This window comes from Neopsephotus bourkii, unplaced genomic scaffold (genome assembly GCF_033783945.1).
Source record: "Neopsephotus bourkii isolate Nb327-2 ecotype Australia unplaced genomic scaffold, CSIRO-AGI_Nbou_v1 NB_1107, whole genome shotgun sequence".
Taxonomy (NCBI): domain Eukaryota; kingdom Metazoa; phylum Chordata; class Aves; order Psittaciformes; family Psittacidae; genus Neopsephotus; species Neopsephotus bourkii.
Window position 1 is genome coordinate 395,609 of NW_026901594.1, and position 20,089 is coordinate 415,697.

Genomic DNA, 20,089 nt, shown 5'->3' on the forward strand with positions numbered 1-20,089 from the left:
TTGCACAGTTAGGGCTGTTACACAGTCTGCTTGCTTCTGCTCCTCACTGTGTGCATGTAGAAATCATTGTTCCTCTTCATTGGCAGTACCCTACTGCACTCAGATTGAATGGGGTGCTGGGAAAATGCCACTGAAACATCTGGTCAGAGAAGGGTCAAAGCACGCAGGACTGGTGTGGGACATCCGCCTCTGCTCTCCCCTCCTGTCCGTGCACTGTGCCCTCACTTGAAGTGGTAAAATGGTTCCCACCGCTGTGCACTAAACCAGCAGCTGAGAAGCACTGACATGGCATTTCCACACTTTCTTTAGTTTATTTTACCCAGTAGGTTCCTCTGTTTGGTCACCTCCAGCAGCAGAAACAACAGTTGGGGCTACTGAGGTGCGACGCCGGGATAGGAGTGAGCGAGTGGCCAGCAGAGGAGAAAGCCTGGGGGGAGCAGTGGCCGTGCAGCCAGCATGGCCACCATTAGAAACGCCTGTGAAGCTGCGCTTTGACTCCTTTTCCTCAGGAACGCTCCCCACACAGCCTTCCCCAGCTGCTGCTGTGGAACCAGTCAGGTCACCCATCGTCCGGGCAGTGCGCATCATGGCGCAGTCCGCTTTCAGGTACACTAACTAGATTTTCAAGTTTCGGGATCTCAGGCAAGCTAGCACTTCACCCTCCTTGATATCTGAAAGGGTAGCACCAAGCACAGCAGGCAGCTGGTGTATGCAGTGAGTTAGTGTGAGCTCATCCTAGGTATTTGTGAGAAGCATAAATACTCATGTAGTGCTTGTAATGACTGTCAGACTGTGGTGTTCACCTGGTGAGGGGATGTGAAGCTGGGGCGGCTGTACTTGCTGCCTGGCTGCTGAGAGCTTTTGCGTGAGAAAGATGAAGCCAGAACCCACTGCAGCATGAGACTCCTACAAGAGAAGCCTGGCCTTCAGATGCCATTGCCCTGCACTCCTGGGGACTCTGGCCTTGGAAGCTCTGTAGATACAGACCAGGGTTCCCAAGGCCTGCCTAAGGGCAGCTATCACAGGCCTTGGGTTGTCTGTGTCTTGAAAACCACTGATGGGATCCTTCTGCATCCTTTGGAGGAGCTTTAGTTTAATGATAGCTAAACCTGTAAAAGATTTGTGATGTTAGCTGCATTTTTTCACAGCCATCTTTTTTGACGTGGGAAGGGTTTGTTACTGGCTTGCACTTCTGCACCAGTGGGTCCTGAGCCCCTGAGCAGACCCTCTCTGCAGTCGAAAGGCAGAGGCAAGGCGAGATGGGCCATGCCCATGGAAAGGTGGCTGTATAGTTTAGCTGCATGCTGACTGCAACTTCTTAACAGAGAACTTGTGTATGCAGGCTTTGAAGCCTGTCACCCTCTCAGGGCAGTGGTTTGGGGCCAGTATCTTACTCTTTGGGACAGAGACTGTTTTGATTTACTTTTTGGATAACGCTTATTTCATGGTGGCCCGCTATGGAATGTAGTTAGTCATGACCAGAGTTTAAAAAAGGAAAAAAAAAAAAAAAAAAAGGAAAAAAAAGGGGGTAAACCCCCAAAACACCCAGTCTGGGACTGTGGCTGAATAACCTAACTGACTTTCTGTGGTTTCCGTGGCTATTCAGAGTGCTGAAAAAAGATGAAGACACTGGTATTTTCACAAATATTGCCAATTTACAGGGTACATGTTCAGTATTAGAAACTATCATTAAAGTCTCTCCAAGTAATGTGGAACAATGCATAAATTGAGCTATATATTCTATATAAGTATTTGTTCCTTTAAATAGCATGTCCAGGACTGGAATAGCAGACACTTTGCTGGATGCAAAAGGGATTTCACTGGCAGAGCTCTCTAGTGCCTGGTTTAGGAAAATGTTTCCCTTACAAATGCCAAAGCTGCATACCTTTTTACTTCTGTGCTGTAGTTTGTAGTTTTTAGCGTTATGGCAAGTGTGTCCAGCAGTTGAAGTTCGCTGTGGGATATTTGGCTCTCTCTGGTACAGACTGAAAGGACCTTTAATCTTAATTTTTTTATTTCCCCCCCCCCCAATTCTGGAATGGATGGATTATACTTTTCTGGTACACTTTTGTTTTGAAATGCTACTATTCCATTTGTTTGCTGAGTCAGTAACTTACCATAGCTATCTTGTTTCTTGGAATTGTATTGATGCTGTAAAAGTTAACGATTTCACTACCTATAAAAAATGAAATTGCCGCTCTGCCAGCACTGCCTTCTATTTTGAAAGTATACTTGCAGGACGTGCTTATGCACATCAATTTCCAGCTTTGGTGCCAGCATGAGCCCATTCTGTTTATTCCCCACAGTTGGAGCTTTGTGTGTTTTGGGGAGGATTTCTGCTTTGCAGCAGCAGCAGTTTTAGCAGCTGTGTGCTTTGAGGCCCCTATCTCTGCTGGCATGAGATCCAGCAGTGGATGGAGGGAAGGGCAGCGTGGGAGCAGGCTTGGACTCTCTCTGTTTCATGTCTCCTGCAAACCCAAGAGCTGTTGTTGAAAGAGAAAAGGGCCTCTGCCACATGCTTTCTGCAGAGCTGAAGGGAGGAAGCCCGATCTTGGGTGTTGTGGCAGATAGACATGGCAAGGAAACAATAAACTGGGAGTCTTTTCAAGACACTTCTTCAAATGATGTTTGATCAGCCAGGTTGGTTGTGAGACTGTGGTCTTACATCAGATATGTGTCTGGAAACAGACACATGAAACTCCCTTTTCTGGGTCAGTCATTGGTGGTGGAAGAGGAAATGTCCTGGGAGGAAAAAGGCACATACAAGCCAGCAAAGTTTGTCTGGGTGACTCAAATGTGGCACTTGTGAATTCTGAATCCCTTGTCAAGGGCTAAGGAAACCCATCCCTCTTGTACAGTTGCTTGGTAGACAGCAGGGGATCCTCTGATCCATGGTCCCTCTGAGGGATGAGGAAACACTGGGAAAAAGCAACCTCGATCTTCTTGAGTCCCTGTCACTGGCCACAGACCACCCCTGTGCTACACACCAGCCACAGTGGGACCCTCAAAAATGGGGGTGCTGCAGGCCCAGGTCTCTCTGGGTTGGCAACAGTGAGACCTGGAAGAGGGGTTCCCTGCTCCTGGCTGCTTGCTGATGTCCAAAACTGTCTCCTGTGGTCACGGGTGCTGAGGTAAGCACATGAGCCATTTGAAGCTGCTGCCTATTGCAAGGACTGGCTTGGCCAAGAACAGTGCTGCCTTATGTATAAAAATAAGGCTTATATTTTTATATATGACTTTTCTAAATGTAGAAGGCAGGGAAGGTGAATCCAGCTTCTTTGAAAGTTAATGATACTGTTAACAGTTAGGAAATAATAAGCATCAAGATAGAGCCCTTGTAGGATTTATCCAGTACCTTTTCCCTGTTGAATAAGGCAATTACGTGGTTTTTGCTGTGCTTCGTGGTTTTTGACTTGGTGGACTCTCAGTTGCAAGTAAAAAGAACTAAAATACACAAGGAACTCTGTCTCTAATAATGATTAAACACTGGAGACAGTAGCAGCTGAAGTGTGATTTGCTGTTATTTTCCTTGCAGCTGTGATTTTTTTCCCTTGCCACCCAGTATGTGGGATCACCATTTTCACCTTTGCAAAGGGTGTCTAAATAACTGTGAATTTGTCTTTCTTCTGCTTTCTTCAGTACAGGATGATGCCATTGTATTTTGGGTCCTTCAAGCTCAGCTCTCTTTGTTCACAGCAAGCCCAGTATTTCCAGAGTCTTTCTCTACTGCCCAAAATATTTAGAACTTTTAATGTAGCTTATTGTTTGTTTGTTTGGGTTTGTTTGGCTTTCTTTGTAGCTGTTGTCTGTTTACAAAGCCTTCAGACCACTATCCCAGAGTGTTGCTGAAAGTTTTCCCAAGAGTTCCAGCAGTTTTCCTGTTCACTTTGATTTGCTCAAAGTCTTTGGTAGCATAAAAAGTTCTGTATCAGAAATTACAGAAAAGAAAAAAACAGTTTTTTGTTTGTGTGTGCACCAGAAATGGGACCTAAAAAGGACAGTATGGCTCTGGTGAATTGAAATGGATCTGCACAGCTTGTTTTGAAACAAAGCCTCCAGCTTGTCTTAAAAACCAAATTGTTTTGTCTCTATGTTAGAAGTAAACAATCTGGGGGTCTGTGCCCCTCTTGTGCAGATTTATCATTACAGAGGAGGGAGAGTGTATTGCAGAAAACAGAGATTTACCATTGCAATTCCTGTTCTGCTGGGTGAAACATGTCAGGACCACCAGTTGTACAGCAACAGTAAAGAGCAGGATTAAGAAATCTGGATCAATTCTTCCTCATCCTCTTCACTCAGCTTTAACGTGTGGGAAAAAAAGAAACCTATGTGCTTCAACCTAGTGACTTCTGATAAACAAGGCAATCTGCTTCCACTTAAATGCTGCTCAGCTGAGAAGAGAGGACTTAAGAAATTCTGGAGTTTTACAGGAAGTCTCACAGATTCCCTGACTGACTTTTGCAACAGAACCCTAAAGGGGGTGATGGAATGACTTGTGTTTTTTGTCTTCCTTTCCAGTTGGCCTGCTGCTGCGGTATTGCCGCTTGTTCCTTGTGCTGCAAATGCTGCCCCAAGATCAAACAGTCAACCAGCACCCGCTTCATGTATGCGCTTTACTTCATGCTGGTGACTATCATCTGTTGTGTCATGATGTCAACAACAGTAGCTAACGAGATGAAAACGCACGTGAGTAAGAGAGATGAACCCACTGCTGCCCTGGGAGGAAATGGGTCTCTTCCTGTCAATTCCTCACCTGTTGAGTGTGTTTCACAACATGAAGAGTCAAGGGACACAGGACAAGCAGTCTTCCTCCTCTTTCATTGAACTGCAGTGAGCCCTCCCCAGGTTTGCTGCACAGGTAGTGTCACTAAAGCCCATTAGGGGACATGTTATAGTAGAACAAATCAATTCAGTCCAACATTGAATTCACCTCTGGCAACTTGTTTAGTAGCAAAAGTATCAAATTAGAAAACAGCTGTTCAAGTGTTACATTTATAATTTTAATTCTGTGTTCTTGGTGCTGCGTGACAGACTACTGCCACGCATAATACTGCAGATCCTTTACAAGGGGTTTTCTTCAGTGTGTGTTGAGTCATCCTATTCACAGGGCTGTAACCACAGCAGATATTGTTCATCTCTAATTGTCTTTTTAATTAAAAAGCTTCTAAAGCATGAAAGAGCTGTGGCTAAAATTACTTTTTAAAACTCAGCTTTCTTTCAGAGTCTTTCCTAAGCTAAATGCTCAGCAGCCTGCTTGCACTCTCACACTGGACCTGATGTACCTTGTCTTTGGCTTGGTTTCTTCAGCTGGCCAAGCTGCTCTCAATAGCACAAATCCTCTCTCTCGTCCCCTACAAACTATAAGAAGAGAAGTTGTCCTTTAAGTAGAGGGAACAATGGCTGGATTGCTTAATTCTTGAAGTTTCTCCACCAAACTCACCCTTGGGCCTGCTTCGAGGCTGTGCATGCCCTGGAGGTTCAGAATGGTTCCCTCACTAAGAAGGTCACCTAGTTGTTTTGTGTTACCCTCCCAAGACCCGAGTGCCAGTGGGTGCACAGTTAAGGCTGTTTCCTCATTTAACCAATTGCTGGTCAAGCTTACCTTCTGTGCTTGACTTGCAGTTGTCTGTGAAACACTTAGCTCTTCGTCATTCAAGATCCAGAAGCTGGTGTTTGCACCCTGTGGCTGCAACACAGATGAACCAGCAGGCTTATGGTAGGGCTAGTTCGAGGGTTTCTGTGCTGTGCTGCCATTGACCTTTCTTTCTTCCCATTTCTTCCTCTTTGTATGTTCTGTCCTGATTTTCTTTCCTTTACTAGCACTTTGCTTGAGTTATTCTGCCACCACCTTCTTACCCCTGGCTACCAGCAGTTGCTGACAGCCCTGTAAGAGTACCCAGTACAGGCATGATGCTTGCCTGTGAGCTGTGACTGCTCAACATGTGCGTGCTGAATTTGCTTGCCAAGAATTACTTTGACTTACTGGATGCTTAGCTTGGCAAAAAAGTGAATAACCCAGGGAACTCAACTGTGTGGGAGACAAATTACGTGCTCATATACAAATTTCATAAAGTCATTTTCCATCAGTAGTGTGGTTTTAATGCAGCTTGTACCCCTAACAAAAAATACTCTCTCTTTATCCGACCGAAAAGTGATTCAGGAAGCCTTCAACAACATCCTTTTCAGTATTGCCAAATTTCTTTTCCAGTTCATGGTGTGGGAAGAAATAGCACAAAGTAGCTGTTAGTGTGAAGTGGAAAGATAATCACCCTCTTAATTTAGAGCATTTGATGTTTTTGAATGGTAAATGCGCCATATGAAAGTAGGCTTTCTTCATCTGCTCTCTAATTTAATAATTATATTTGGGGCTGTTGAAAGTTCAAAGACTCCTGAAACTAATTCAGCCCAGGTGTAATAGAGTGCACCTTGGAAATATTTACTCAGACTAACCAGTCCTCAGTTTCCCAGTGATGAACTGTGCTTTGAAAGTGTTTTGAAAGTGCTGGGAACTTACTGATTCCCCTGCTTTTGGCTGGATTGTGGAGCACTCCTAAGTCCTGAAGCTGGGCTGTAAGCAAACACAGTGCATCATGCTTCTAGGACCTCAACCCTCTTCGTTGAGAGGAGACAGACTTCTAATTAATTTTAATAAGATTTTTAAAATTGTTATGAAAATAAAAAATAAAATTTTAGTGCAGTCCTTTATGGAGCCATCATCTTGGCAGGGAACCATGTGTCTGCTTTACCAGTTTAGAGTTCAAGGACACTGATGTTACATGAAAGAAGTCTCCCCCTTGTCAGTGAGAGGGGTTTTTTTTTTGGTTGATTAGCTATAAATTCCCAAGTCTAAAGTAGGTTTAAAAGTATTTCTTGTAGCACTTGGTCCTTTGGCATTATTTTGAGAGGAAGCAGCAGTGGATGTACATCTTTTAAGGGCACTTTAAATAGACTTGTAAAAAAATGTTTGTGTTTGTTTTGTTGTATTAATCTACCCCCATGGTCATGCATTCTGTCTATTAAAAAACATTTATGACAGTTTTCCAGACTCTGCAGCTCCCAGCCTGGAGCTAGGGACCTCTCTGTGCCCTGCAATGTGGCTGGAAAAATGAGTCCCTGTCACAGGGGTCTCAGCTTCCACATTCTCACCAAAGCTGGCAGATGAATCCGTGTGTCAGTGGGAGGACGCAGTACCTGGTTATCATTTCAAAACCTTAGTTCCTAGTCTAATCAGCAAGATTTTAAGGACATCATATTTTGTGATGGGCCTTAAATATTGGACACTTGTCTTTTGTGGGGGGAGTTTTCTCCTGAGCTGTTCCTGCACCCATGGGACACCAAAAGAGCCCTAAAGGGTTAAATTCTGAAAAATGTCCGAAGAAACTTAAGGCATTTGTGTTTGATTTCTGTGGAAGAAGTAAGAGGCACTGGAGGAGTAGGGAAGGAGTGGGTAGTTTTGACCAGGAAACTATTTTGGATAGTGGTGTGTAGAATAGATTTCAGAGGAGCAAGGTTGTGTATCAAGCCAAATGATGGGGTAGAGCACCAGTCAAGACATGAGAGCCTCATTAATGCGGACAGAAACACACAAAAGACCAATATTCAGTTACACAAAATGGTTTAGACTTGATTCTGTTCCAAAATGAAGCAAAACAGCATCCAACTTGAAGTGCTTCTATGCATATATCCATATATAATTTTCTTTTTCCAGTAATTCTGTTGGGTTTTTAAAAAAACCAACAGATACAGCTTTACTAAAAAATGTTCTGTTGAAGCAAATCCTTGAATTTGACAGGATTCAAAAGGGTAATTGAGAGAAGAAAAGGAAGAGAATTGTTTTGGTCTTTTGAAGTAGTGTCTTGGGTTTTTTTTAATTAAATTTTTACTGTTAAACCTGTTGCAAAACCAGTGTTCTACACTGAAAATATCCGGGTCCTACTTGAATAATGAAAGGAAAATTAAGAAAGATGTTTTCAGGAAAACAAACCCAGTAACAACCAGTTCACTTTTGTCAAAACATTTCAGTTCTAGATGGCTTTGTGTTCTGGCAGAGCATGGTTTCAGGCTTCTTTCCTTAGCCAGGTTTATGTCTTGGACCTTAACTGTATTACAGTATGCTAAAATTCAAATTTGCTACCAAAAATGGGGTTTTTAAGTGCAGATGCCCACTGCGTATTTCTGATGAGAATTTAGCCATAGATCAGAGAATCAGAGAATCAGCCAGGTTGGAAAAGACGATCATCAAGATGCAAGAAAGCATGTGTTTTTGCCCTTGTCTCCCCACCTACACAGATTTTATTTCATGCTTCCTCTGCTTCTATAGCAAAGTTCATCTGCCACATTCTGCCACATCTGCCACCCTCTGTTGGATGAGGACATTCAGACAAAAGCAGTTTTGTTCTGGCTCTTCAGGCCCATTTCTACACACTTCTTCCTTCCGATTCCCCTTCCGATGCTATTTCCTGCGCTCCTGCATTCACAAGCTTGGGTGCAGGCAGACCCAAGCTCAGAAGTGAGCAAGCCTCAGGCTGCACATTGTGCTGCTGTGTTGGATTGATTCTTGAACTGCCTTTATTTTGGGGAGCAGTAGTTCATGGTGAGGGGAAAGCAAGTTCAGGGCTGCCTGTCCCTGTTTCTGTAGGTGTTGCTATCATCTCAAAGGGTTTCACTGCACTCAGGAAATTGCTGACGTTGCTATGATAACATCATTGCTTGTGCAGCAATGGTGGCATTTACGTTATCTGAGCAGATACTGAGTTTCTGCAGGAAGAATGCTTTGTCCCCTACTCAGATGCCAAAAAAAATTAGCTTATGTTGCTTTTAAAGTTTTAAAGTAAATATTTCACTATATCAAGCTTGGCAAATAGTTAATCCATGATTTAACAGCTGGCAAAACTACCCAGCTGTTGGTAAGCCTGATAAATCACATGGGCTGGGCAAGCTGTTCAGCAGCTGAACATATTTCAAAGACAGAGAACTTAAAAAAAAAAAACACAAAAAAACCAAACCAACAAAAAACCTCCCAAAACCTAGTCCTTTTAACCTTCAGTGAAAAAGTCACATAAGCCTTGATAAATTGTTCCCAGCAGTAGATCATCCTCTCACAAAATCATGCCCTTTTCATTATATCAGCGTTTTTGTCCTCAGCATTGTGCTCATGCTTATTATCTGCTGGGGTCCCAAAGAGTTTGGTTTTATTCTTCTGTTCCTTCAGGTTCATGGGTCTTCAAAAAGGGTGCTCAATACCACAAGACTGTTCCTGTGGTCATCACTTGCTACTGCATAGTGTTGTGCATACTACATGACAGCTGAGGTCTTTGTTGCTTGTGTAGGCACAAACTGAGCTATTGTTCTTGTGAATCCATCCATTTTCTCTCAGCCAGATCTGTAAAGAAATTACTACTAAATGGAGAAAAGAACATATAGGGTCAAAAACCCATCTGTAGAAATCTACATAATTAAAGAAGATGCCCATTTATGGTTACACAAAGATCTGGTTGTAATTTAGTCAATTAATGAGGTGCCAAGGTGTTTTTTGTTTTGTTCTGTAAGTCTCAAGCAAAATGCTTCTTGGTTCCAAGTACAGATATTGCAGAAATCTGTCTCCTTGGTCATCTATATCAGACAAATCCCCAATTTTCTCAGAAATACTGTTAGTTTGATAATTATATGTCTTTGTAGTCTCTGCTGACTGATGTTATAATAAGCAAAGAACTGGAAAGCATTAATTTATAGGCCAGTTGCTTTCCTTGGCATTGCTGCGGCCTCTTGGCCTGCCCTGGCTTTGCTGTGGCATTGATAGGTCTCTTAATTATTCCAGTCAATCCATTTGCTTGTTTTGAATGCTGGCATGTTTGCCCAGTCTGATGGTTTATAGCCTTTCAAGACCTGGGAAAAGCCTGCTGCTCCAGGCAATTTCTCAGCACCTCTCTAAAAACTCTTGGATGCAAGTTAGCCACAGCTCCTCATTTACTGTCCAGCTTCTCACGCGGTGGCAGCTCACCTATGAGTTACTCCTGAAAGAGCATCTTAGGGTGGTCCAGGATTCAACCATTCCTGTAACACCGCACAGCTGTGTTGAGACCTGCTTTTCATCTCGTTGGCTGGTTCTAGCCCATATAGAATCAGCTCATAACTGTAGTTATGTTTGGTCCCCTTAGCATAGCAACCTAACTTTGCTGTGAGCTGCTAAAATACTTGCTGGTTTTGGGAAGCTGCAAGAGGGCTGTTGAGCTCCTGACTGGTTTGGGTTGCTGGCATGTCAGGAGAAGTTGCATACCCTGCTGACAGAAGCAGGCTTACAGAGCCTAGTGGCTGAAAGCCTGCAATTTACATGTTTACCCCTTGTTTCCTTCATCTCAGCTTTCTTTCTGCCCAGCTGGGAAAACTGCCTGATCACTTGCTCTTGAGTCCTGTTTGTTCTTTCCTGTCCTGGTTTTGTGTACCGACCTGCCTGCTGAGGGAAGCAGTGTCTGCTATCTTTGCTGTCTTCTTAGAAATGTTCAAGGATGGTGTTGCCCGCAGTCTTTGCATATTTTTCCTGAGCAAAATGTGGCCTGGCTGAATGCTTTCTGAAGTTTGATTCCCATCTCCCTTGCCCAAGTTACTTATTTCTACATGTTGTGTCCTGGCAGACATGTCTTCTCTCTCCTCCAGTGACCTGTGCAGGTAGCAGCAGTCAGCTCCAGGGGGTTTGGTGTGTTGTTCGACTGGTCTCACCAGCCTCAGCTGAGACCTGTGAGCATACAGAGGCTTTTTCTTAGAAACTGACAGTGGTTTTCTAATTAAATGCCTGCATTTCTACACAGCTCAGTGGCTCCCTGGCTGCAAGGGGGGTGTCTGCATGAAGGCACCGCACAGGAGTGGGTCTTGGCCACACAGACCTGATTTTTTGAGCACCCAGTGTCATGTCTGCCTGTGAGACTGAAGCCAAAAGGTGCAGCTGTTTGCTTTCCCCTTGTGGCAAAAGTAGGGCCTCAAAGGCAAATATTTAATGAGTCAACAGAAAGGTGGAATTTTCCTGCCTCTCTGTTAATTTAAAACAAAATCAGGGCAGCTGGCACAACGCCCTTTCAGAGGCTGTGATGGAGTGGAGGGGGTTGCTGCCCCTGTGCCGCTCGGGTGTACTTTGGTCTACATATCCATGGAGGGCAGCATGAGCCAAAACCTCCTGCCTTGTAGACCCGTGCATGTCCCTCCTTGATTACTGAAGCAATCAAAGTCTTCTGTTAAGCATGGGAAGGTGGGAGAGGGTCCCTAGGGTGAGGGGATGGGCAGTAAAGGAAAGAAAGATGGACCTGTACCCCTAAGGCATGTGGAGGGAGTTGAGACTGGAGGCTCTAGACAACTCCGGTCCTTTGTGTTTTACATTTATATCTCTTGAACCTTAAATCCAGGCAGGGGGTCATTAAGAAAGAAGCCAATGAAAAGGTGGTGGTGGGCAGATGTAGACATGCTTGGTTACAAGGAGCCCTGTGTCCTATCTAACAGCTTGTAACATGTGTGCTTTTCAGATTCCCTTCTACAAGCAGATGTGCAAGAGTATTCAGGCGGGTGAGATGTGTGAGAAGTTGGTGGGATACTCTGCAGTGTACAAAGTCTGTTTTGGAATGGCCTGTTTCTTCTTTTTGTTCTTCTTATTCACCATCAAAATTAACAGCAGCAAAAGCTGCCGTGCATACATTCATAATGGGTGAGTATTTATTTGACTGCTTAATTTCCAATTCTCTTTACGAGTTTGTGTTGCTTGCTTTCCAGCTGGATGTAGCACTAAGCAGAAAAACCCCAACCCAAACTGAAAGCTGATTTTACTGCTTTTGTCAGAAATAATGCAGTCAAGTGAGAACTAACTAAAGCATCAGTCAGTCATCAAAGGGGGGTTTCTTTTGTTCAATCTCAGACTTTAAATTTCTCTCATGATACTTGACTTGAAGACCTCTAATGCCTGTTGTAACCAAATGACTTTTTTTCCCCTCCTCTCCTCTTGTCTAGATTCTGGCTGATTAAACTTATACTTCTGGCAGCAATGTGCTCAGGAGCATTCTTCATTCCTGATCAGGACACTTTCCTCAATGGTATGTCCTTGTTCTGTAGCGCTGCTTCATTCATGTGACCATGGTTCTTCAAGCAAAGTTTGAGGGAAACTGTGTACAGAGTAGATGGTCTTCTCATGAAAGTAGATGGTCTTTTCATGTTTTTCATGTTGCTCTACAGTAGCGCAGCAGCCAGATTCATGCTGTCTTTATGGAGAGGTGCCATTTCTCGAAGGAGCACAGTGCCTTTCTGGGTGCTGGTGTTTGCTGCTGGAAACCTGCAGTGCTGCGAAAGAATTTGGGTTGTTAGTTGTCAGACTGGTGGTATAAATGCATGAAGGTAAAATTAGACTTTTTGGGATGCTCTGCTGAGGATGCTGTGCCTTGAAACATTTCTAGTTTTGGAAGGCACCCTGGCACCAGACAGGCATGGTTCGGTACTGGCTCAGTTAGATGCCCCAGAAGTGAAGATCTCCTTATCCCTGTTCCTCTCGCCCATGAAGTCACAGGATGGCTATATGTACTTGTCCTTAGTATCTAATTACTGTTTGGATTAGAAAGATGCACTGTGCAATGCACTGTACTCATAAGCAAGCAAGACTGCTTATCATCTTTGCAAGTGACCCTTTTCATTTTGAAAAGTCTTCAAGAACTGAAGCATCTGGGGAAAAGGGAAAGCAGAACTTTTTACGTTGGTTAGGAATGCTGTTTCTCAAAGGGAAACCAGCCTAACCCAGAGTGGAGATACAGCATAATAAGCTTTCTTCCCGAAATTGCCTCCTGATTTCTCTCTCTGAAGCTGTAGGCTGTACATCCTGATAAACAGTCAGACCCTGAATTAAAGTTTTACAGATGTCATCTGAAATCAGCTGCATACCTGGAGTTATGTACAGGCTATGCACTGCATAGCATGCTGCACAAGCTGTTTAAGCAACTAAACATTTAAATAAGTACCTGTATTTCCTCAGACACATCTGATGTTGTACATAAGATATCTATTGTCTGAAGTATCCAAACAGCTACCTAAATACAGTATATGTAGGTCAGTGGTTAAGTAGTCAAACAACCTCTCTTAAAAGTGAATACCAAGTGTTCCAGTCTTCTTTGGAGTGGCTCGGGACAGCGTTTGTAAATAGTTAAGCTCCGCCTTTGTTTTTCTGTGGTACTGGAATCTGGATGGAAAGAAATTGCCCTTTATAGTACTGTGTTCCAGTACCTTGCAATTTCAGGGTGTAGATTCCTGTGAAATGCCTTCACGCCACCAGTCACAAATAAAGGTTTCAGTATTTTCTGTCTGAATATAGTAACTCATAGTCTCCGCAAAAATTCCCTAGGTTATGGAAACTCAGTAAGTGTCCTAACAGGCTTATTTTGAAAGTGAAGCACATTGCAGGCTGAATTCATGAGGGAGCTAATCTTCAGTTAGCTGAGTTGGCTTTTCAGCTGAAATCTGCTGCTACATCTGTGGGCTTGAGATATTTAAACAGCATTCACAGCTTCACTGCATAGACAGTGATTCCATTTTATCTCAAGGGAAAGGCAACTGCAGTTTGACCTATTTTCTGCCTCTGCTTTGCAGCCTGGCGCTACGTGGGAGCAACAGGAGGTTTCCTTTTCATTGCCATTCAGCTCATCCTGCTCGTTGAGTTTACACACAAATGGAATAAAAATTGGTATGTGTTGGGCAAGTAGTTATTTGCATAAAATTCTACAACATTACATTGCTGGTAACAAGGAATTTAAAAATAGCATGGATGTAATTTTTGAAAGAAGACCCTTTCATTTCAATGTTTGGAGCTGGTCACCTTTGCTTCATCCACTTTTTCCTTCCCCACATCTTTCGTCTTTATTCACTTCCACTCTGCTGATCTATTCTTAAATGGAATTGCTTAGCTTCCAATAATCAGTAGCATGTTAGCGTGCAAAAACCTTGAAGTTGTTTTATATTTTATATGAAAACATATCTGCTAAGAAACAGTGGTGCAAGAGGATAAAACTGGGTTTGCAAAATGTAACAGTGAAACTGTATACAGTGATATAAACTGGTAAATCCTGCTTTTTTTGTTTCATTTTAATGCACATCCATTTTATTATTGTTTCTTGACATGAGAACTGCTACTTTCTCTTCAACTTTTTTCATCTGTATATGAAAGATTCCATTATCAACCCTCATATACCCCATTTTGATATTAACTTCATTTCTGGTTCAGGCATATTTGCTATTACCTTCCTAGCTCTTAGCCTGTCATAAATTTAAAATATTTAAATTGTCCTCCCACATACATTCAAGAGCTCCAGCCTCCACCTCCATCCTTTCTGTTTCTCGTTTCTTCCTCTACAAACCTTTGCAGGCCTCTCTTGTCCCAGTTATTGTACTGACTGCTAAGAAAGAATTTTAGCAAACCTTTGGCTTGTTATATACCTCTTTTCAAGGAGGAAGAGGTGAGAACTCCTTATATCAAACAATTTTGTTATGGCTAATTCCTGTAGCTGCTTTTCTTTTCCGGCGGCAGCATTTAACTTTAGCACTCCCTCCATTAGATGCTGTTTTAAAAATAAGTCATGTTTGCACAAAACAAAATAACAATAAGCAAAAAAAAACAAAACAAAACAAAACAAAAAAAAAAAAAAAAAAAAAACCAAGCACCTTCTGTGCACCAAAAATCCCTTTGTGCCAAAACAGCTTTTTTAGTTGCTGCTCCTAAAAAACTGATGATATTTGCGAGAGGAGTCTGGAAGGTGAAGAGAAGAATACAAGGTGAACTGCGCTTTAGTTGAGGGAGATTGGTGAGACAGACTCAAATGGAGATGAGGCTTTTTGAATGAAGGGGTGGTAAAACTGTCAAGGTGGTGCAAGGAGCAGAGGAGAGGCCATGCCAAACAACATGCCTTTGCTGTCCTTGTGTGAAGAGCACTGCTTGCTAGCTAAACCTGTGACAGTCTGAGTTCCTACTGAGGAAATCCCTGAGTATTTGGCTGAGATGTGCTGATGGGTTGATCCCAGAGATTGGAAGGTCTAGGAGTCATGCTGGGCTATAATTACAGAAACAGCTGGCGATGATAATACAGAAGATAAACACTAATGCTAAGGAATGTTTACATCTGTTTCATGGGAGGAACCTTGAAGGGCCTTGTTGATGTAGTGACCTACACATTTCAGGAAAGTAAGAACTGTCTTTTGTGTTAGAGGATATGAGCAATTCGGTTATTTAGAATTTAATTCTTTTAGGGAAGGGAAGACAAAGATAAGGTACTGTCTCTCTCTCTCCGCAGGACTGCAGGTGCAAAGCACAAGCAGATGTGGAATGGTTTGCTTGCTCTGGTCACTCTCACGCTGTACTCCATTGCTGTGGCAGCCCTGGTCCTCATGGCTCTTTTCTACACACACTCAGAGGGCTGCATGTACAACAAAGTCCTGATTGGTGTTCACGGTGGCCTGTGCCTCTTTGTGTCACTGGTGGCCATATCACCCTGTGTCCAGAATCGTGAGTCCGCTGATCTGTTTTTCCTCTTGGATCTCTGGTGCTGCCACAGGTGTGTGCCTGGGGACATGAGCTGTGTCCAGGCAGAAAGTCTCAAGATAGTTCAAAGCTGATGCTGGTCTTGCCCCTGTCCTTTATTTACACCATGAAGTGCTGTTGCTGGTCATCAGCTCAACTGCTAAAACTAGGAAAGTGGGAGACATTTTGGGTGTGCCATCAGGCAGGCATAGTGTGAAAAAAGTTCTATGCTGGTAATGTGCTGTGGAGCTTACACAACTCTTGCAGTGATAGCAGTTGAGTAATAGCTTACAAACTCATCCACCATTTACTTTTGACTGCTTGGGGTTTACCATCTGTAAATTTTGGGCCTGGAGGAGTTGACAAGAGTATTTTATGTTTCAGTATATGAAGCATATATGTGCGCTGTTATTATCTTGCATATATTGGACTTTGAAATAGTAATTTGAGTTACTTCAACACAAAATTTACAGGCAAATAAAACTGTCATGTCAATATGTCAATAGCTTTTAGAAAGCTGGTGCTTTTGGTGAGAATAGAAGGGAGATTCACTACTTTCAGGGAATCTAATGCCTTTCTAAAACAGCCATCAGAACGAAAGGATACTCTTTTTTCTTTACATGCCACTGGAAGTGTATCTAAACTGACTTAAAAACGTATGAACGGCTCTAAACCATGAAAGATACGTTTCTTTTCATAAAACGTGAAAGATACACTTCTGAAGGGTACTGGTGTGCTGCTCTTTAAAGGATATGAATTTCTTTTTCAGTTTGTTAAATTGTCTGCAAAAATAACTTGTTTTCCTCTTTGTTGTAAAGGCCAGCCCCATTCTGGTTTGCTGCAGTCAGGAGTTATAAGCTGCTATGTCATGTACCTCACTTTCTCTGCACTGTCCAGCAAGCCACCAGAAACTAGTAAGTTATGTAATGCTCTACGTAAATTCTTTTAGACATGTATTAAAAGCTATAATTCAACAAACATGAATTAAAAAATTAGGGATATTGGAGTGCTGGCTTTGGTTTCTTCTGGCCTATGCAGAAGAAACTGCAAACACTAGAAATAATTCTGGCAGCAGAGAAACCATGCGATTGGCACTCTCCATGTACCTGTTTCCTACCGTCAGATTTCCCAGAGTCTTGTAGCCTATTCCTTGTATGGCAAGTGCATATTCTCGTACAATATATAATGTGTTTGGTCACATCATGGGGAATGAGTTGGAACAAATGGCTCTTAGATGCCGCTGGAAGAAGCTGTGTGATCAGTTCCATCAAAAATTTTACTAGGTTCCCAGTGCTTAGTAAGTGCTGGCCATCACAGTTGATACTAAAATCACTTCTAGAATTGTTACCCTAGATAGCTTTAGCTGTGGACTCCTTATGGAGCAAAAACTTGAGTACCACTCATCTTCCATTTTGAAAGAAGACGTTCTGAGAAAGGACTTCTTGGAGTTAGGTTGCAGTTATTTGAGATGATGTTCTTCAGCACAGTTTCTATATTCTACTTGACTTGCCTTCTAACCGTTGGCACTGCAAACCAGGAGAAGGAAACTCCCTGGAGTTTTAAGTTCTTTATGCTACAAAAAAACAACAGGACATTACAAACACAAGTCAAAGTTTCATTTTCCCAGTTAACATTAACATTCACCCATTTAGACAGGGAGCATTCTTTTCACTTGAAGAAGACTTTTCTGGTTCAAATTAGTAATGCTAATTTGAACCCTTCTTTAATTATTGCTCAACTGGAATAGTTGAAATAGTAACTAGAAGAAAACAAGTCTTTTGGCAGGAAGAAGTTTTTATAGACACCTCTTAAAAAGAAAGGGGAGAGATGGGGGAAAGAATCTCTCTCAAACTTGTATAGGCACAGGCACACACAAGAATGTCTTCTAGAGCTAAGATGGACAGACAGTATTTAGGTGGAAGATTTATTTAATGAGCTTAAGCAGTGTTTTTGAATGAACATAGAAGTTAATTTAGAAGGCATCTGAATTACTCACAAGACTTGACACAATGTTGAAAAAAAAAAGAGAAGAAAGAAAGCGATGTGTGGTATTAAATCATAGGCCCTGTGTTCTTTTGTGCTTGTGACAGACAAAGCTTTCAGCGGTTAAATGAATGCTGTGATTCTTTTTGTATGTACTGCGAGTGTGGTTACTGCATTGGTCAGAGTACGCATCAAGCACACTCTCTCAGACCTCCTGAATCAGTTGCTCCTCCTTATCTTCTCTGGTCAGAGAACTCTCATGGTTGTCATCCTCTATGAGATGTTCCTTTCTTCCCTGTCTGTGTGATAAGGACTCTCATATTGGCCTTCCCAGCTTTTACAGTGGCATGTGCTGGACAGTGTGTGGGGTGCTGGCACTTACTAGGGTGTCGATGGCCTGTTACTCAGATTTGCCATGAATTTATCTAATGTTGATTCATTCCTCAAGGAGGGACTTTCAAATTGGTCTTCTTGCCATTCAGCCACTTTGTAAACCAGGCCTGAAGTAAATGAAAGCCACAAGCGTTTATTTACAGCACCCAAAAAGCAGAGTTGCAAATGTCTTAAGAAGGAATGGGCAAACAAAAGGTAATGTGTACTGAACCTGTGCTTATCACAAGGTGCCTTAGCTTTGTGGTGCCAGAGTTAGCTAAAAGTTCTCCTAAACAGTGGATCTGCCTTGCTGCAGAGGTGTCCCTGATGGACAGGTAGCAGATTCTACACATCTCTGGCCACGATGTTCCATCTTGCCTTCCAAGGCTTGTTGTCCCTTCTTTTGCTCCCACCTCCATGCTCTCCCTGCTGTCTGCTGATAAAGCTGTTTGTGCAGCTCTGTGGGGCCATGCAAAGTCCTACCTCAGCAGGTCAGGATACTGGCTTTGAGTTTATTTTTAACTGAGGTGCAGCCTTTACTTCATTTTGCCCTCTGCTCTTACAACCAGTTGTGCAGTATGGCTGCTGGAGAAAAGAGGAGATAGGAATACAGGTTGCCTGAAACAGCATTGGCTCCAAAAGCTCTTGATTTGAAATAAGGTGTAGATGTCATCTCCTGCTTTGTGGTGATGCTCGACTTGCCTCTGCCTTGCCTTGACTCCAGGCACCAAAAAGCCAGATGCACCTTAGAACAAGGAGTTAATTGCATTTCAGGGACCTAGGAATAGTATTTGTTTAGATGTTCAGATAAAATCTTGCCTGTAAGTGGTGCATCTCCTTTTCTTTGGGCCTCTGTATATGCATCTGGGAACAGGGAAACTACACACCATCTCTTTCACTGAGTATCAATTTCACAGTTGTCCTCAAGGCACCTCTGCTGCCAAAGAAATTTATGGTCCTGAGACTCTACTACCTTGGTCTTATACGTTGTCCTGGATGAAATGGTGGTAAATTTCCATCTTCCTGTTCCACAGTTCACCAGTCTTTTTCCTTGTTTGTCTGCTCTCATCAAACAAGAAATTTAAGTACACTACTTAGCTGCATTTTTATTTTGCCTGAAACACAGAATATGCTGCGCCAGATTTATGTAATTTTTTCTGGATTAACTTTTTAGAAGATAGAAACAACTGAAATATACCAGTGTCTGAATTAATAAAGATACATTGCTGAATACCTTCAGTCTGATGACTACTTTGAAATGCAGTGAAATGAGCTTTGCTAACTGTACTTTTTTGTTTGTTTTCTTTTGTGAAGTCCTGGATGAAAACAATCGGAACATCACAATCTGTGTACCTGAATTTAGTCAAGACCTACACAGAGATGAAAACTTGGTTACTGGCCTGGGTACTACCATTTTGTTTGGCTGCATTTTATATTCTTGGTAAGTCTGGGGGTTTGCAATTACCTCAATGTAAATGCAATGTCATAGTCTAACTAGAGAAGGCGTATAGCATGCCTCATGCAGACAAAATAGCAGGGAGAACTCAGCTGGAAGATTCATATTCTCCCCAGTTTCAGAATGGTTAGATGTTTTAGCCAAAAATGTTCAACAAGATAGTACAACTTTTGAAACAAATACACTTCATTAAAACCAAATAGAGCGTTTTACATCTAGAGGTGGAGGGGAAAAAGTTTCCAGGTGTCCAGGATCTCAAACAGTCTCAGGGTGGTTTGATTCTGAATTTACTGTTTCTGCAAGAAAAACTCTATGCAGTTATGACCATCTGAAAAGGTACCTGAAATTTATGTAGCCTTCTGGCAGAGGCTAAGACTGTTCCTTGAGGGTTTTTCAAACTAACAAAACTGGGAGGGTTTGGGGCTTCCTTTGAGCAAGTGATGAGTACAGTATTGCCATCAGGATTTGCCAGTGATCTCCTTATCCAGAAAAAATCTGTTTGTGCTGATACACCTGTGATGCTCACCTTGTATCATTGCAGCTCACATCAATAAATTCAGTCATGCTTCAGGATGGGGAGGTGAGGAGTTGCTTTTGTTTGAAAGGTGATGTGTTGTCACCTGTATTGCCTGTTTGGCTGTGCAGGTTAGCAGGAAACAGCACTGCCTGTCTGCTGCAGATTTTTGAGCAGGTTCTGCTTCTGAATCAGTCCACTTCAGAATTCACATACTGAAACTCCTTTGTAATTT

General features: G+C 42.6%; 1 protein-coding gene and 1 long non-coding RNA gene across 4 annotated transcripts in view; one reads left to right on the forward strand and one right to left on the reverse strand.

The window, feature by feature from the left end:
* Nucleotides 1-20,089, forward strand: part of SERINC5 (serine incorporator 5) — a 38,460-nt gene that overhangs the window by 9,462 nt on the left and 8,909 nt on the right. For all 3 annotated transcript variants that reach the window (XR_009726804.1, XM_061362265.1, XM_061362264.1), the window contains exons 2-8: nucleotides 4,519-4,686; nucleotides 11,511-11,689; nucleotides 11,989-12,071; nucleotides 13,609-13,702; nucleotides 15,303-15,514; nucleotides 16,348-16,443; nucleotides 19,199-19,325. Coding sequence is in view for 2 of the 3 variants with exons in the window: in XM_061362265.1 (XP_061218249.1) it covers nucleotides 4,519-4,686; nucleotides 11,511-11,689; nucleotides 11,989-12,071; nucleotides 13,609-13,702; nucleotides 15,303-15,514; nucleotides 16,348-16,443; nucleotides 19,199-19,325 (959 nt within the window). In the remaining variant the exon portion in view is untranslated. The remainder of the gene's footprint in view (nucleotides 1-4,518; nucleotides 4,687-11,510; nucleotides 11,690-11,988; nucleotides 12,072-13,608; nucleotides 13,703-15,302; nucleotides 15,515-16,347; nucleotides 16,444-19,198; nucleotides 19,326-20,089) is intronic.
* LOC133217119 (uncharacterized) lies at nucleotides 3,762-10,972 on the reverse strand. The gene is made up of 3 exons (XR_009726805.1): nucleotides 10,881-10,972; nucleotides 10,615-10,732; nucleotides 3,762-3,923 (listed from the first exon to the last, which is right to left on the reverse strand). It is a non-coding gene; the product is annotated as an uncharacterized LOC133217119 (long non-coding RNA).